The sequence below is a fragment of the Mugil cephalus genome, chromosome 17 (assembly GCF_022458985.1).
Source record: "Mugil cephalus isolate CIBA_MC_2020 chromosome 17, CIBA_Mcephalus_1.1, whole genome shotgun sequence".
NCBI lineage: Eukaryota > Metazoa > Chordata > Actinopteri > Mugiliformes > Mugilidae > Mugil > Mugil cephalus.
In genome coordinates this window covers 4,900,001-4,916,406 of record NC_061786.1, presented here as the reverse complement: position 1 = coordinate 4,916,406, position 16,406 = coordinate 4,900,001, and the positions used below count along the sequence as shown (strand labels likewise).

The 16,406-nt window shown below is 41.9% G+C and overlaps 2 protein-coding genes across 5 annotated transcripts in view; one reads left to right on the top strand and one right to left on the bottom strand.

Moving 5' to 3' along the window:
• Positions 1–67: 67 nt before the first annotated feature.
• Positions 68–4,665, bottom strand: gemin2 (gem (nuclear organelle) associated protein 2). Its single transcript, XM_047612052.1, has 10 exons — positions 4,395–4,665; positions 4,112–4,196; positions 3,288–3,377; positions 2,964–3,023; positions 2,375–2,491; positions 2,094–2,138; positions 1,935–2,003; positions 1,638–1,748; positions 600–658; positions 68–431 (listed from the first exon to the last, which is right to left on the bottom strand). The coding sequence occupies exons 1-10, from the start codon at positions 4,514–4,516 to the stop codon at positions 392–394; spliced, it is 798 nt and encodes a 265-aa protein (XP_047468008.1). The 5' UTR covers positions 4,517–4,665; the 3' UTR covers positions 68–391.
• Positions 4,666–4,788: 123 nt separating this feature from the next.
• The window catches only part of ctage5 (CTAGE family, member 5), a 17,418-nt gene continuing 5,800 nt past the window's right edge, over positions 4,789–16,406 (top strand). For 2 of the 4 annotated variants that reach the window (XM_047612046.1, XM_047612044.1), the window contains exons 1-15: positions 4,789–5,232; positions 5,371–5,504; positions 6,048–6,134; positions 6,277–11,224; positions 11,344–11,472; positions 11,756–11,832; positions 13,849–13,980; positions 14,104–14,125; positions 14,270–14,358; positions 14,653–14,724; positions 15,245–15,355; positions 15,447–15,518; positions 15,654–15,758; positions 15,981–16,103; positions 16,268–16,406. The exon at positions 16,268–16,406 is cut by the window's right edge and continues 41 nt beyond it. In XM_047612046.1, coding sequence (XP_047468002.1) covers positions 5,112–5,232; positions 5,371–5,504; positions 6,048–6,134; positions 6,277–11,224; positions 11,344–11,472; positions 11,756–11,832; positions 13,849–13,980; positions 14,104–14,125; positions 14,270–14,358; positions 14,653–14,724; positions 15,245–15,355; positions 15,447–15,518; positions 15,654–15,758; positions 15,981–16,103; positions 16,268–16,406 — 6,361 coding nt within the window. In that variant the 5' untranslated portion in view covers positions 4,789–5,111. The remainder of the gene's footprint in view (positions 5,233–5,370; positions 5,505–6,047; positions 6,135–6,276; positions 11,225–11,343; positions 11,473–11,755; positions 11,833–13,848; positions 13,981–14,103; positions 14,126–14,269; positions 14,359–14,652; positions 14,725–15,244; positions 15,356–15,446; positions 15,519–15,653; positions 15,759–15,980; positions 16,104–16,267) is intronic. The other 2 variants (XM_047612045.1, XM_047612047.1) reach the window with 2 other exon arrangements.

The following is a 16,406-nucleotide window of genomic DNA, read 5'->3' as shown; positions in this document are numbered from 1 at the left end:
TTTTAGCCGTACTCTTCAGCAACTCCAGTACTTACAGAAGCTCAATGAGAAATGTCCACAAGTGAAGTTATTTCAAAAAATCAGTTTAATAGACAAATCTTACAACAAATGGCTAAGGAGGGTCACCAGTAGATTCTGAAGTTCCACTACTCCCCCCATAAAAGCAATAAAATAAACACAGCCTTCTATTCTGCTGTATGTACGCAAGCCTGTTCAGGTAATGAATTTCCTTGCTAACAGAAATGTTGAGTTCATGATCCAGCCTCTTGGGATGTGGTTTTGTTGCTGGCATGAGATCACAACCTCACGGGGACCCACGGATTCCAGCAGCACTGAGAACAACATTTTCCTGAATGTGTTGTACTCAACACAAAACAGTCCAGGTTCCTCTTCACTCCGGCTGATCGGCGAGATCATTCTGCTCAAAGTATCTGCAGATAAACAGGAGGAAGTCAACAAACCTGCACTACAGTAGAAACCATCAACATGGTAAACCTTGGACATTCGTTGTTGGGTCAAACTGTTGCTCTGCGATTTGATTATATGTAACTAAACATGCAGACAGTCTTCACACTTGATGACAAAATGTTTGGACTCACCTGGCAACAAGACAGATGAGTAGGTTGAGGGCAGGCAGTTTCTCATCCTCTTGGTTATCCTGCAGATTCATTGAAGCAGAACAGATACAATCAGACTTAACACTCATCCAGTCCAGTACTGATGAAAAGTAAATATTGTGTCGGTGTCACTTTTCAGATCAGAGTCTAGAAGTAAACAGTTTCACCCAACAGGGATTTGTTGCTTTCAGCTTCTCATATTCTCACATTCCCCAGGTCTTTTCTTATCTTGCTTCCATTTTCCCTGGTTGTGTGCATTGTGCAACTAGTGAAGTACAGTAAACTTCAAAATCAGTGTAATGTCTAAACGCTTGACAGTTGAATAGTTTTGCAATGCTTCAAGAAAAAAATACCTGCTTCTTCATTGTGCAAAATAGGAAATAGTACAGAAAGTAAAAGTGTATTGGCTCCTATCACAAAGAACACCTATAGTTGGATGTTTTTTAAAAAAAAAAATATATATATATATATATATATAACAGAAATATCTTATTTGTTGAAAGATACTACTACTGAATCACAGTTCTGCTCAGACCACCATTATAAACGGCTTCTCAGTTTTGTAAAGTACTTCCACATATCACCTTTTATTCGTGTTCTTTAGTGTTTGGCTTAATTTGCAGCAGTTGTGAAACAAAAACAAATACAAAACATGTGGCTTTGCTAAGTCTCAGTCTGATGCAATCATTTTAAAAATGCCCTGATATGGGTCTCCTGATATCCATTGTGACATCCCCATCATGTAGTGTAGAATAAAATGTAGTAGTCCAGCTCAAGCCCGTACTTTGAATTTAATATCTGAAACACATTTTGTAGCTAATGCAAACAGTACGTACTTTATTTAGCTTTTCCATATAGATCTTTAACTTGTAATTGTGTGTTTCTTTCTACATTGTTGTATTGGGGCTTTTACTTTAGTAAAATGATCTGAATCTAGTGCTTGTAGGTTTTAGAGAGTAGGTGCCTTTGGGTACAGTACATTGGTGTTGCATCATGGAGGATGGTAAGATGGGAGCTTACCAGCGTGCTGCGGAGCTGAGCACATCTCCTGGCCAGTTGTCTGATGGATGAGTGGGCTTCTGGGAGTAGAGGCTTCTCCAAGCAGGCTAACAAAGCATACAACCAGCGACCCTGTAATAACACGTGAGTCAACTGGGTTTTGTATTTAAAATGCAGGAAATGAAGAAAGTCAATACAAATATCTACTAAAAAACAAGACTATTCCTTCTCCACATGTCCTCATGACAAAGTAAATGCTAAATAAATCCTTAGGTTCTGTTAATTTATTATATAAGAGTGACATGTTTCCAAACTCACCAACTGTGGAACAAAGTCTCGTTCCTCAAACCAGCTGATGAGGACTTCCAACACCATGAGCACCGTGGACTGTAGACACACAACAGTGGGAGAAAACAAACACTAATAGGACTACTGAACCGGTTTGGAGTGTGACTAATAAGTGTAAAAGCCATTTACCTGGTTTAGTCTGCTGACGATGCTTTGAAAGGGAGGGAACCCCACCTGAATATAAACAAATGGAGCGATAGAAGTACTCAAAAGTGTGTCTCATCAAATAAAAGGTACTATTTTGGCTAAATGTAAAATACTGCTATTGTGGAAAAAGTGTTTCATAAGTCATATTCAGTTTTCTTTTTTATTAAAAGGAGTAAGCAGAGACAAACTGCTTTCCAGAAACAAATATAAAACGAATCACCATTTAAAGAAGTCTTCACTATGTACATAAACATTCATACAACCTTGCTATAATCCAGTGCTGGCTCCGGATCTGCATCTGTGTGGCAGGCAGAAGAGCCACGATAAATGTTCTCTCCTAAACAAAATCTCTTCCAGCCCTCCTCATCAGCCAGCTTTGGCTGTAAAACACACATACGTAAAGATATTATATTTAGAACTCATTCAAATGTTCTGGAAAGCTAGAAAACGTGATATTAAGATTTCCGGTGGTCAGGATAGAAGGATTCTGCCCTGACTTAGGAATACAGGCACAAACGGAGTCAGTAAGATTTTTAGATCGGATCAAACATTTATAGATGTTAATCAACCTGGTTGATCTCAGTTGGTCTGTTGTATTTGGAGAAATAAAAAATGATGCGGAAAATTGTAAGTGCTCTCATGCACATCTGTGTACAGATACAAAGCAGAAAACAGTGTGTAAAATATAACAGATTTGGAGCTAAATGTGAACATTACTCAAAATCTGACTAATTTGAGTCTATGCAGGAGCACGTGCGCTCAGGCTGAAACATGCAATATGGTGACGATGATATTAAATGTGCACAGGACAACGTGTAAAACAGTTGAATGAAGTCTGTGATGCCTCCTCACCAACAGCACGTTGTCATCGAGAGTCTGGCTACTCCAGTGTTTCCTGTTTTTCGTGATGCTCTGAAAGAAACAAATACGTTTGGACTGGGAGTTTGAGAAGCCGCTGCACGTCTGTGCGCCAACATCTTGTCTAAACCCCTTATCAGAGTGGAAGCTATACCTCTGTTACATGTGGTGACCCTAAAAGCAAACAAGCAATAATCAGCACATTTTACTGATGACAAAAGGTCAAAAATTGGTCAAAGAAGCACTCTGATTTTTTTTTTTTATTTTTTTTTTTTTTTTGATAACGGGCGTAGATAATAGAAACATTCATTCATTTACCTGTCTGACATCAGAGAATTTACTGACTTGCTGCTGTTGCCAACTGAGGCTGGGGGAGAAACCCAGTGGGGCAGCAGGACAGCCTGCAACCTGAAACACAGAAGACAAGCTCATCACAGCTCTATGTCTAGAAGTAAGGCTTCTAGTTGGTTTTAAACCAGCTTACATGGCGTTCTTTACTTTGAAGCCTATTTGAACAAATATATAAGATAAAATTATCATTTAATTTATCCCACAGCAGGGAAATATCCAGGGTTACAGCAGCAAGTAGTAAGGATAGTGCACACCAGCCAAGGAAAAGCAAAGATTAAACAAATACAAAAGTAGCAAATCAAATAGAACAGCAGTTCCTACATATGTGGTCTACTGGGAGCAGGCTTAGTTGTACAGCATCACAGCAGCAGATAGGAAGGACCTGTGGTAGCTTGGGATGGAGGTGGGATCGGTATTCCATCAGGGATGACAGCTTTGCCTCCATTGTCCGATCACCCACCACCTCCACAGGCTCTGCTGAGATGCCGCTGCTTCATAATAAGGCTGATACCACCACAGAGTCATAGAAGGACTAGTCCTTAGTAGCCAGGGTCTGCTTTGGCCTTTCTCATAAAGTGCCCCAGCATGGTTAGTGCAGTCCAGTTTCTTACTAAGGTGAACACTCAAGTACTTTTTATACTTTTTTAAATTAGTTTTGAAGCTCACAGGACTTGTATCATTAACAAAAAAGGCATTGCCCATCCCTTAGCAGTTCCTTTACTGAGTATCTGGACAGTGGACTATTCATTCCCAATACCAAACACAAGCCATAGACTTTGTTTTATACTCACCGATACTTGAACTGTTTGTCTCTTCTTCAGTTTCTTTGGGTCAATCTGAGCAACCACCACCTCTGGACACAATGACGCCTCCAGCCTTTTGAAATGGATACACATCAGTCAAGCAGTCATATTGGCTCAACTACTAAACTTCCCTCGAGGGGTACAAAAGGTGAATGGAATTTATTTAGCGCGACACTATTACTTTACACTATATAAACGGTTTCCGGTGGCGGTTTCAGTGAAGCTCACGGCAGGTATCCGGGCAGGGTAATGTAACTCGGTGTGAACTTACTGGACCTGTCGCAGGTATTCCTGGGGGTTCCTCGGCGGTCCATTCAGGTTCAGGTCTTCCGTGCTGGCTCCACACTCCACGGGCAGCAGCCTCGGCATTAACTCTTCCGCGTCCGATTTCATTTTGTATCAGTTGTAAGCTAACTTCAAACTATAAGAGGTAAAAGTCTGACGAACGCGAATAAAATACCGACACATTCCCACCAAAATCACAAAAGTTTTAACAGGTGTTTAGGCTACAGACAAACTAAGCAGCCATCTTGCCTTTAGACGTGGAATGATGACGCTATCTTTGTGCGCGAGGGTTGTTGCCATAGGAACAAAATGCTACACGCGTTGTCAGCTGGGTTTGGCTAAAGGCCGAAGTCCACGACATGTTGGGGCAGTCAAAATCACGCATCTGTCGCCATGTTTGTTTGTTTATTTCGCAGTTAAATATAAATTTAATGAATATGTCTCTCTAATATTAACGTCTAAAATAAAATAAAAACCTTTGAATACTGACCAGATACGGTTTAGTATTGCAAGCAGCTCTTGTTAATGATTATCCCCTTGCTACCCCTTATATCTTATCTCAGCTTTTTCATTTACCATTGAGTCTTCATCACAGCAGCTTAGAGGCAATGTCCACTTGCCAGCACAACTGGCTGGAGCTACAGCATTTCCAACCCATTATGGACATTTTCTTTTGACACACTCCTGCTAAAAAACAGCAACAATGGATCTTTCACATGCTTGTAGATTCCTGTTGATCATAGGTGCAGCTTTGGTGATTTTTCCTCACTTCAATCTAGGATTGTTGTCTGACTACAAGGTCTGTGGAGATTCGGAGTGTGAAAGTAAGTCCAAAAGCCTCGTACTACTTCAGTCTTTAATAGCTATTTTTACATTCATTTGAAAACCAACCTTGTTTCACTGATTACCATCACGTCTTTGTGTCTGCACCGTTATGTATGTGTGTCCGTGTGTGTGTGCAGGCCTGATGAGCAGAGTGCAGGCAATAAGGGACTACCATGGTAAGGACTGCCGTTACCTGAGCTTCAGACGGGGAGACACCATCTTTGTTTACCACAAACTGACCGGGAAGAGGGAAGACCTCTGGGCAGGCACTGTATGTCCCATCTATCCATGTCTTTGTCTGTTTATTTGTCTCCATTTCTTTTAAAAGCATAATGTAATAAATGCATTGCCACATTCATAGAGCCACTCATCTCAGGCTCTCAGAGATTATAAGATACTTCTGAACACTGATTGGCTGTGATTATGTTAATTCCTGTAGCTTTTGGACCGTTAATCATTGCAAATGTATGTGAGAGCACCCTTTGAGTCATTTTTTAAAAATTATGTAATTACTGTATGCACTAAAACAGTCACTAAAACCTACACTGATATATAACTTTTATATATAACTTATATATAATTTTTACCTAGTCATTAAAATATTATTCATCTGTATCCTTTAACTTCACGTAAATGTCAAATAGCTGGCTTTGGAAAACAAGAAGAAAACCATCAAACAAATGGGAAAAAAGTGTTTTCTGTTTGTTTGTTTCCTCACTTCCTCTGCCCTCGATCCCTCTCCTCTTTTGTTTATTCCATATGTTAGTTAGCAACACAAAACTTTGATTGGTGCACTGTTTCCTTTTTATTTCAGATCGACAAACAGTTTGGATATTTCCCAAAGGATGCGGTGCGGGAGGAGCAGGTTTATGCAACCACGGAGAAAGTGGTGGAAACACAGGTAAATTCAGCTGTTCAGTAAAGGTCCCTTAAACAATAAATGCTTTGAACACACTTTGAAGTGTGTGAAGCACATCCATATGTACATTTTTTGAAGTGATATACCTCATTACTAAAAAGTTCTATTTCCCTTTTTTCATTAGAAGTCAGATTTCTTCTGTATGGATGAGTCTGGCTTTCCCATTGACACCACTGATTTGGATATTGATGATGATGATGATGATGATGATAAGGGTGACCAAATAATCCAAATCCAGGAGTCAGAAACTAAGCAAATCGTCCCACACACTGACGACATGAATCCTGAAAGCCCTTTGACATCTACAGAAACCTCCACAGAGTCTCTGGTTTCAACGCAGGAAGCAGTAGGAGATGAAAACGTAAACGTTGGTGATGCCGCAACTGGGCTACACGAGGAAGCACCCGAACCTCCTGCGCCTCAGAACGAACAAGGTGGGTCACCCCCCTCTTCCTGGCTCGGTTCTTCAGTGACAGGATGGTTAGGTCTGGCTAAAGATGAGCCACCTGGCAGTTTGACAGAAGCAGAGAAGGAGGATGAGAGGAAAGAGACAAAGGCCGACTCTTCAATCACTTCCTCTGTGACTGGGTGGCTGGGGTTTGGAGGTGAAGGAAAATCGGATGATGCTGAAAAAGTTGTGGAAATTAGAGAAGAAACTGCTGATTCTTTCACTTCAACTGTAACTGGGTGGTTCGGTTTTAAATCTGAGAAAAAACTTGATGCAGAAAAAGAGCAATACAAAGAAGAAGAAGAAGAAAAAGAAGAAGAACCAGTAGAGAAATTCAGGAGTAGGAGGATGTCTCTGGACCTAGAAGGTAGCCAATTACAGGAAGAAGAGAAGAGCGAGATGGGAACATTGAGTTGGTTGGGGAATGGGCTCTCAAGCAGGCTAGGATTTGGCCAGACCAATCAGGAAACAGGACAAGAGACAAATGGAGGAGAAGATGAGGAAGAGAAGGAACAGTCAGCATCCGGGTCCTGGTTGAATATGAGAATTGGAGGCATTATGGGGTTTGGGCAAGATAATGTTAGAGCAGATGAAAGTGCAGGAAGTGGCTCTACAGAAACAGAAAAGGATACAACCCTACAACAACCAACAGGATCACAGAGTGTGGAAACCAGCCAGTCCCAGGCAGAAGATGGAAAGACCGTGAGTAGCAATGAAGAAGAACCCCCAAAAGAACAAAATGTCCCATCCACACAGGCAGACAGTGCTGATACTAATGATAAAAATATTGATACATCAGAGAGTAGCAAGGACACTGACTTACACATAGATGCCGGATCCAAGATTGGTCACAATGATATTGCCCCTCATACCAAGTCTGAGGAAAAATCTTTAGGTGGAATATCTAATGACATTAGTATTGAAGAAGACAAAGATCAGTTAGAAGATGACAGTAAGGAAATAAAAGAAATCGATGAGGAAAGATCTGCAGAAATGGAGGACAAAGGTCATCAAATGTCCACATCAATGGGAAATGAGAGTCAGGATGAAATTAAAACTGAAAATTCTGTCCCAGACCACAGTTCTGTGTCAGACTCCATAGAGCAACCTGTTGTGGTTGAGGAAGATAAACTGCAAAGTGTGAAATCAGACAGCGTGCAGGGGGAAGGACCTGGCATTACAAATCAGATTGATAAAACAGAGGAATCCACCAATGAATCTGCTGAAAATATTAGAGATGACGATCACGAAGAAGAGGGGGCTCGTGAAGAGACAGAGCTAGCTCACAGAAACGTTTTCACAACTCAGACTGAAGAATCAAATGAAAGCCAAGTCGGTGGTGATGCAGAAGACAACAGTGGCCAGCTTTTACCGTCAGCCGAGGAGAGAAATGAACCAATCCCACTTGAGACTTATATTTTGACAAACGATGCAGATAAATTAGCAATAGATATTAATGCAGAAAGAGAGACTCATAGTGAATTGAGGCAGAAGTCAGAGACGGAAATTGTTGAGGACATCTCTCAGGACTTTGGAACTTTAGATTTACATTCTGCTAGTGGAAATACTGAAAGTCCTTTTGAAAATGTCTTAGAGGAGGACAGAGGAACTATGTCCTCTGGTGAAAACACAGATCAGACCCCAGTGTCTCCACAGGTGGACCAAGAGATCACAAACAGTGATAGTGATGCAGACAAGCTCATGGAAACTGTGAAAGAGACATCAGCCTTTGAAGATGTAGGTGATCCAACGTCCACCATAAGCAATGAAATAGATAGTGAGGAGTTAAATGACGAGAGGAAGCAGGAGATGGTGGAAGTGACAGAAAATGAGAAACCGGAGGATTTGAGGGCGGGTGAAGAAGGAAAGAATCAGGAAGAAGTAGAGGAATTAAAGGAAGAGCGGCAAGACGTGGTGGGGTCAAATGACGAGAAGAAAGGCGAGATATTAAAAGAAGAGGAGGGGGCGAAACATGAAGAAAAACAGGATCAGATGGAAAAATTAAAGGAGGAGGGGAAGCAGGAGGAAGCAGAGGAGTTGATGGTTGCAGAACAGCAGCAAGAAGTGGGGGGGTATAATGATGAGAGGTTAGAGGAGATGGGTGGGGCAAACGAAGAGAAGGTACAGCAAAATGTGAAGGACAATGAACAGGAAGAAAAGCAGAACGGCGTGGAAGAGATAGAGGGAGAGGGGAATCAACAGGAAGGCAACGAGGCAAAGAAGGAGGACAAGCAGGAGGAGGAGGACAAGGGAATGGGAGGGGGAATGGAGACTGAGAAAAAGAAGGAGGACAAGAAATTAAATGAAAATTCTGTAATTGAGAATTCTTTAATGGACAACAAAGAGGAGAAAGAGCAGGAGAAGAAGGAGGTGGCAGAATTAAAGGGAGGAGAGAAAGGGGAGGAGACAAATACGGTAAAACATGAGGAGAAGGAACTAAAGGAGGAACAGAAAGAGCAGAAGACTGAAGAGTCAGAGGAAGACATGCAGACCAGGGAAGAGGAAGTCAAGGAAGAGGGAAGGCAGGTGGAGTTAACAAAGGAGGTGAAACAGATGGAGTTAACAAGGGAGGTGAAACAGATAGAGTTACCAGAGGAGGTGAAACAGGTGGAGGTAACAAAAGAGGTGAATCAGATAGAGTTACCAGAGGAGGTGAAACAGGTGGATGTAACAAAGGAGGTGAAGCAGACAGAGTTACCAGAGGAGGTGAAACAGGTGGATGTAACAAAGGAGGTGAAACAGGTGGAGGTACCAGAGGAGGTGAAACAGGTGGCGTTACCAGAGGAGGTGAAACCGGTGGAGTTACCAGAGGAGGTGAAACAGGTGGATGTAACAGAGGAGGTGAAACAGACAGAGTTACCAGAGGAGGTGAAGCAGGTGGAGGTAACAAAGGAGGTGAAACAGACAGAGTTACCAGAGGAGGTGAAACAGGTGGATGTAACAAAGGAGGTGAAACAGGTGGAGGTACCAGAGGAGTTGAAACAGGTGGCGTTACCAGAGGAGGTGACACAGATAGAGTTACCAGAGGAGGTGAAACAAGTGGAGTTACCAAGGGAGGTGAAACAGGTAGAGTTACCAGAGGAAGTGAAACAGGTAGAGTTACCAGAGGAGGTGAAACAGGTGGAGTTAATGGAGGAGGTGAAACAGGTAGAGTTACCAGAGGAGGTGAAACAGGTAGAGTTAACAAAGGAGGTGAAACAGGTAGAGTTACCAGAGGAGGTGAAACAGGTGGAGTTAATGGAGGAGGTGAAACAGGTAGAGTTACCAGAGGAGGTGAAACAGGTGGAGTTAATGGAGGAGGTGAAACAGGTAGAGTTACCAGAGGAAGTGAAACAGGTGAAGCTAACAAAGGAGGTGAAACAGGTAGAGTTACCAGAGGAGGTGAAACAGGCAGAGTTACCAGAGGAGGTGAAACAGGTGGAGGTAACAGAACAGATGCTGTCATCTCATTTAGAGGAGGATAACATTAGCAGATCAGAGTCAGAATATAATGATAAAGTGACACAAGATGAAAACGGGTTAGAATCATCATTTATTGACATAACACAGTTGGAAGAGAAACAGAGAGAGTCTGAGGAAAATAAACAAAATGAGGTCGAAGAGACAAAGATTAAAAAGCAAGAGGGTGAGGAGGTGGTGGATCACAACCTTAAATGTTCAAATGAGCTGTGTCCTCCTAGTGAGGAGGGTCCTGGGATAGAAAGAGATAGAGGTGTCTCTGAGGATGGAATGAGTTCAGCAAGTGAAGGAAAACAAAATGAACAAGTTGCCGAGACAGGAGAGAGGAACACGATACAACCTGATGACAAAATGTCAGATAATGCTTCCAGTGGGGCAGGAAACACTCATATACTCAATCAGGGTGAGGAAACTAGAAGTAATGGGATTTCCATTAATGAGCTTCCGACCTCACCCAGTGAACCAGTTGTAGGCCAGGTTGTGACGCCTGAACAGACTGAAGCTGAGTCACTTCCACCTGAAGATCGCAGTAGAGAGAGAGAGAGTGAAACTGGAGGAGCTTTTGGTCTTTTCAAAGATGCCTTTGGCTTTTTAAGCCAAACACCGACCACTGAATCTAAGGAGCCCACAGAATCAGCTCAGAGTTCCGACAGTGATCCACAGCCACATGCCTCTCCAACTCCTGAGCAGGAGCTGGTTTCCACTTCTGATTCTATCCAGAATCAAAATGAGCGAACAGACTCTCCACAGCCTGATCCTCCCTCTGCTGAAACCCATCTCCATACTGCGTCACCGAACACAGAAGCGCCACACCAATCAACGCTCACCAAATACTACAAGAACCTTCTAGCCCACATGACTGTGGATGAGACGACTCTTTTGTTGGAGCTGTTCGGGCGACCCAAGCTCCAGTTCCTGGATTACATTTTGACCACGTCAGAAGGCACGATTGAAGACGAGGATCAGTCTATACTGTTGGATGTAGAGAGGCTTCTGCATCATCACAGGGAGACGCTAGTCACTCCTAGCATCAGGCTCTCTGATGCACCACAGGAGGACAAAGAAAGGACCAGAATACTCAGTGCACTTCAGAAGCTGGAAATGCTCCTGGAAAGAGTGAAAGAGACCTTTAACACACGAAAATCAGATGTCAGTAATCATCAAGGTACTTTTGCCTACACTGCCTTAACCATCATGGCCGATATTCATTACGTTTTAATGAGTCTTTAGGTATGATTTTGGATTATGTCAATCAGAATGCATGTGTTCCCCTGTCAAATGCAGCAGACTCCAGCTGTGCTGGCGCATCCTGCTCGACTCACAGCAAAGATAGAACAGTGAACACTGAGAAGGATAAACAGCGCGAAGAAGAGGGAGTGTCCCTTCCTCTAGGATCATCACTGACACTGGAAGGTATTAATGATAATCAAGAGGGATTCAAAAGCGATTAAAAGTTATTGAGAGATAACATATGAGAAAGAGTGTCACCCAACCTGTTGCATCCTCATTCCTTCAGCACACAACCTCACAGCCCGGAGGTCATGGCCACAACATCAATTCCTCTTTTTGTTTTACACTCTTAGGCTTATCACACACTATGATTTAAGTTTGATTACTGTATCATATTTGCAATTGTGACAAACAATGGAAAGTCTAAATCTTAAATGCCATTCTGTGTGTGTGATTCTAACTACAGATTCAATGAAGCAAATTCTGGACTTTGTTTATCAGACAGCTGAGGACGCCACCACCTTTGCACATGCAGTGATGGAGGTAAGACTCACTGGCGTATTTTCAATTAAGAGGAAACCAAATATAGGTGTGGCTAGTTTGGCATATTTCATCCAGTTATGCTATATTTCCTTTAATCTGCATATATAAGTCTATCATATTTGAGAAAATGACTTTAAATCCTGAAAGAAAAGAACTCCACCTTGATCTTTTTGTAAGGGCACCTTTAGATCTGACCAGTGCTGTTATTTCACTGTCAGCATGGTGTGCTGTCTGGTTCTTTAAGACACTGCACTACAAGTGACATGTTGATCCGACTCTCCCTCTGGCATTTAGCTCTGCCTACATCTCAGCTGTCAAGTTGGCAGTCAACATCCCTTACATTTGGGCCTGGATCACACTGGGCCAGCTGGCAGCACAGCTGTAAAGACACCAGGTTTACGTGTGTTTAGAGGTCAAGTGAGTTTTTATTTTCCGATGGAAGAAAATGATGCCAGGTCGGTGAGTATAACTTAGGGTGGACATTAGTTGCCAGACTGACTCAAGTCTTCACCTGTGTCCCGTTCAGCTTGTTATTAGCCTGTGGTTGTAACTCAGAGTAGAGAAGCGTTAGAAGTCTGCAACGGTCACTCAAGACGTTACTGAAAACACAGTGAAATCATTTCAGTGACACCTGTTTCCTTTAGTGTCACTTTGAAAGTGTTCCGACGTGCCTGTGTGGCATTTTACAATTGGTGACGTTGCGGTTAAACCATTTACACCACTGGGGGTGTTAATACTATCTGTGTCAAAGTATGAGTCCAGGAAACAATATTTATATAATGCTAATCCTAAAATACACGATATAGAAAACTTTTTGTTTATTTTTGTAATAATTACAGCCTATAGAATTGTTACGTATAGTTTACAGAGAGAATACAATATTCTTAACCCCCCTGCTACGTATGTCTCGGCGTGGTATAATCTCAAACGTCGGTGTTGTGAATAGGATGTGAAATCGCCGCTAACCCGGGTGACGGCGATACTTTCTTTTCACTGAGTATAAGAATATTAACTAAAATATAAGCCAAATGTTATAGCTCAGACATGGCGGAACATCCGATAAGTGACCAGTTGGCCAGCAAAGCGGTCGACTTCCAAGCGACGGCAGAGGCTTACTACAGTATCGCCGTGGAGAAAGTGAAGGATGTACGTTATGGGGCAGGTTTCGTTAGCATTTCTCAATTAGCCTTGAGAGCAGAAATAACCTAACGGGCTGTCATGTAGTCAAAAACACGTCAGTAGTTTTTCGCAGTAGTTACATTTCGTCACTTCGTGCCGCTCGCCTTTGACTCCGTGTGTGTTTTACCAGTTCCACTGAACAGCTGTCAAGACAATTTTGTTGATGTTATGTTGCTTTTTATAAACGTTTTTTCTTTTTTTGAGTTAGCTGTCAGTTGTTAGCAAGCTAATTGCCACTAATCATCTTTTATCAGGTGCCGTTGAGCTGTTCTGCTGCTTCGGATATTTTTGGCAAAAACTATAGCCTGTAGCAGATAATTATACCCTTGTCAATTTGTCGCACTATTTTGTTTTTATTACAGCTGAAGTGCCACGGCAACAATTATGTAGTATATGAAACATTTGTTCCAATGATTAGCGAATAAACCACTGCAAGTGCTAGAAGATGAGTTGAGAAAACTGTTTTGTTTGGCCCTTTTAAAAAGGTGAGAAAGTACCTCAACCTAATGTAGCAGCAGCTGTTTTTAAACTTAGGAGTCTAATGAAAAACCTGCATGCTTTGACCCCTGGGCCAAGATAAAATCTATGAAACATAATTGTTACTTTTAGATAATTCAGTGAAAGAATGAACAGACCATCAATGCATGTTCCTGCATCCTTTGATTAGTTTGTGCAGGACATTCATGCTCTGGTAAGATGTACAGAGTCTTTTTTTATTGCGCTGTGTGTTGCACCAAGTGAAGAAGGATTACCCTTATGCTGGTCCCAGACTCGTGTCTGTCATTTTAAACAGCACCTGTAATTGATGGTTTTCTGTGATCTCCTTTGTTCCTTCAGGTTGTATCAGCACTGCCCGATGACCTAAGACCTGGACCAGACCTGTACGGTGTGCCATGGGAACCCGTCATCGTCACGGGTCTGTTGGGCCTGGTGACAATGCTAATATTCACGTGTAGATGTTACAGCTCTGTGAGTGCTCAGCCATGCATATTCACATAAATGTCATAACTTTTTTTAATTTACAGTATATTCAGGAATTAAGTTCCTCTCTCAACAGCTTGTTTATGGTTGTTTTTCTTCTTATTTTGTCAGATCAAAAGCAGATTGTATCGAAGTAAGTGCTCACTGTTTAATATCACATTTTTACCTGCCAGTTTTATCTCTCTCTGATCTGTATAAATAAAAGCACGAGCTAGACATGTTTTAAGAAGTGAGAGAGAAGTCATTTGAATGTGTCTATATATTCCTTGTTTTTCAGGGAAAGAGCGGTGGATGGCTGAACAGGTCGCACAGCTGCTGGATGAGAAGTGTAAAGTCCTTGAGACTTTCAGTCAATGTCAACAAGAGGTTTGTAATTTAAATCTGACTGACTGTTGGTTAGAGACAGAGCCCACCTAACACTCAAAACTGGGTTTGTCTAATATCAGATGAAATTCATATGATATGTTTATATGTCTTTAAAATCATCTGATTAAGAAGATCTGGTCTTATTCATGTTTCAAAGTGAGATCAGAAAGTAGACATGTCCTTACAGTGTAATTGCATTTATATTAAAGAACATAATTTCAAACACAGTTGCATGTCTGTCATTGTTATCATGTGTACTGTAATGTTTATTTCTTCTTGGTGTGTTATTTGCAGTATGATGAATTGGAGACTTCACTGAGGGACAGTGGTGTCTTGGCCCAGACTCAAAAGACAGAACATCTGGAGGTAAGGCTTAAAGAACAAGAATTACCAGTGGCCATTGTGACTTCCCAGATATCTGTATATATCTGTCTGTAGTGTGACCACTGATACCTCCTGGGTAGAGATCGGCATACTGTGGGTGCTGAATGAACAGCTGGATCTGATAGAAAATAACAAGAAAAGTGCCTCTCGTCAGTTATCTCCCACATCTCCCACAATGCTGAAATTTAACTTAATGAAAGTCAGCAGAATCATGTGACGCTACTGGATTGAGTCATTTATGTATCCCTGAATTTTTAAAAGAACTTCCCAGTGCTTTCTTTAAAATATGTTGCACTTTAGCAGACACATGACTAGATTTGGTGGAATTTGTTTCTTGGTGGTAACAAAGCATTACAGTCAGACATGTTACACAGTGAAAAATAACTAAATTACTCCATATGCATATTCATTGTGTTATAGCACTGTAATCTGACTCATTTTTTTCTCTGCCTGTTATTTGAAGGAGCTTTGTGATTGCATCTTGTTGTCTTGTGAACTCCAGGTCAAAGCCAGGCAGCTAGAACACTCTAAACGAGAGCTGGAGAGAGATCTGGAACAACTGAAGGATCAACTGGACCAGCAGAGAGAACATAGGCTAGAACAAGAGCGGAGGGTAAGGACACATATAGTGCCATCAAAACTAAATGTGGTTGTTTAGTTAACTGTTCTAACCGAGAGCCAATTTTTTTTGTTTCTTCCTACAGATAGCAATGCTTGAGGAGAGCATGAAAACATTTGAAGAGGAATCTAAAGAGCTCCAGTCACAGGAGGAGCAGGTGCAGTCCTCCATTCCCCGATCTCTTCGTACCTCCCTATGCACTTTATCTTCTCTATACTGCTTCTTGTTTTTCTCCTCACACAGTCCCTCTGGGTCTCATACGTCATAATAACTGACTACCATCTGTCCCTAGGCACAAACCACTCTGAAAGTGTACAATATGAACAGTGACAGGCTACAGAGGAACCTAGAAACGGCAGGAGAGGAGAACAGGGTGCTACAGGAGAGCAATGCTCAGGTAGGATGCTGTACAAATACAACTCTTATAATACTTTGTATCAAAGCAGGGGCGGTTTTTGCATCAATCCAGCCCATACAGTACATCCACTTTCATACTGAACCTAGATTCATGCAAAGAATTGTTGGCTCAGTTTTATATCCCTCCCTTTTCTGTTTGCACTCCCCTTTATAACCTGCAGTATAACTTTATCTGTCTCTCTGCCCACCTCTTTCTCTACAGCTGAGGCAGCAGGTGGAGGGCTGGGCAGAAAGAGTGAGTGAGGTGGAGGCAGAGATGAGGAGATGTGAGGACGCCCACAGTGGAATGCTACAGGATGTGGCCAACAAGGATGAACGCATAATGGTATGACTGGTTCCAAAGATAATCACCATATTTATACCTGGTTTCAAATACTCATCAAATCTACCACAGGATCTACTTCAGAGGAAAATTGCAAATCAATACACAAGATTAGTAAAAGGGTGAAGTTATGCTAGTTATAATTACTTAAACGAGTGTTCTTCCAGTCCCTGACAGATCGGCTGCTAAGTATGAAAGCTTGGGATTCTGATCTGGAGGAGGAGGAGGAACAAGGAGAGAATGAAGCGAACAATGGGACACCAGGAAAAGGAGAGAATGGAAGAGGGAGCCTAACAGACACACAGG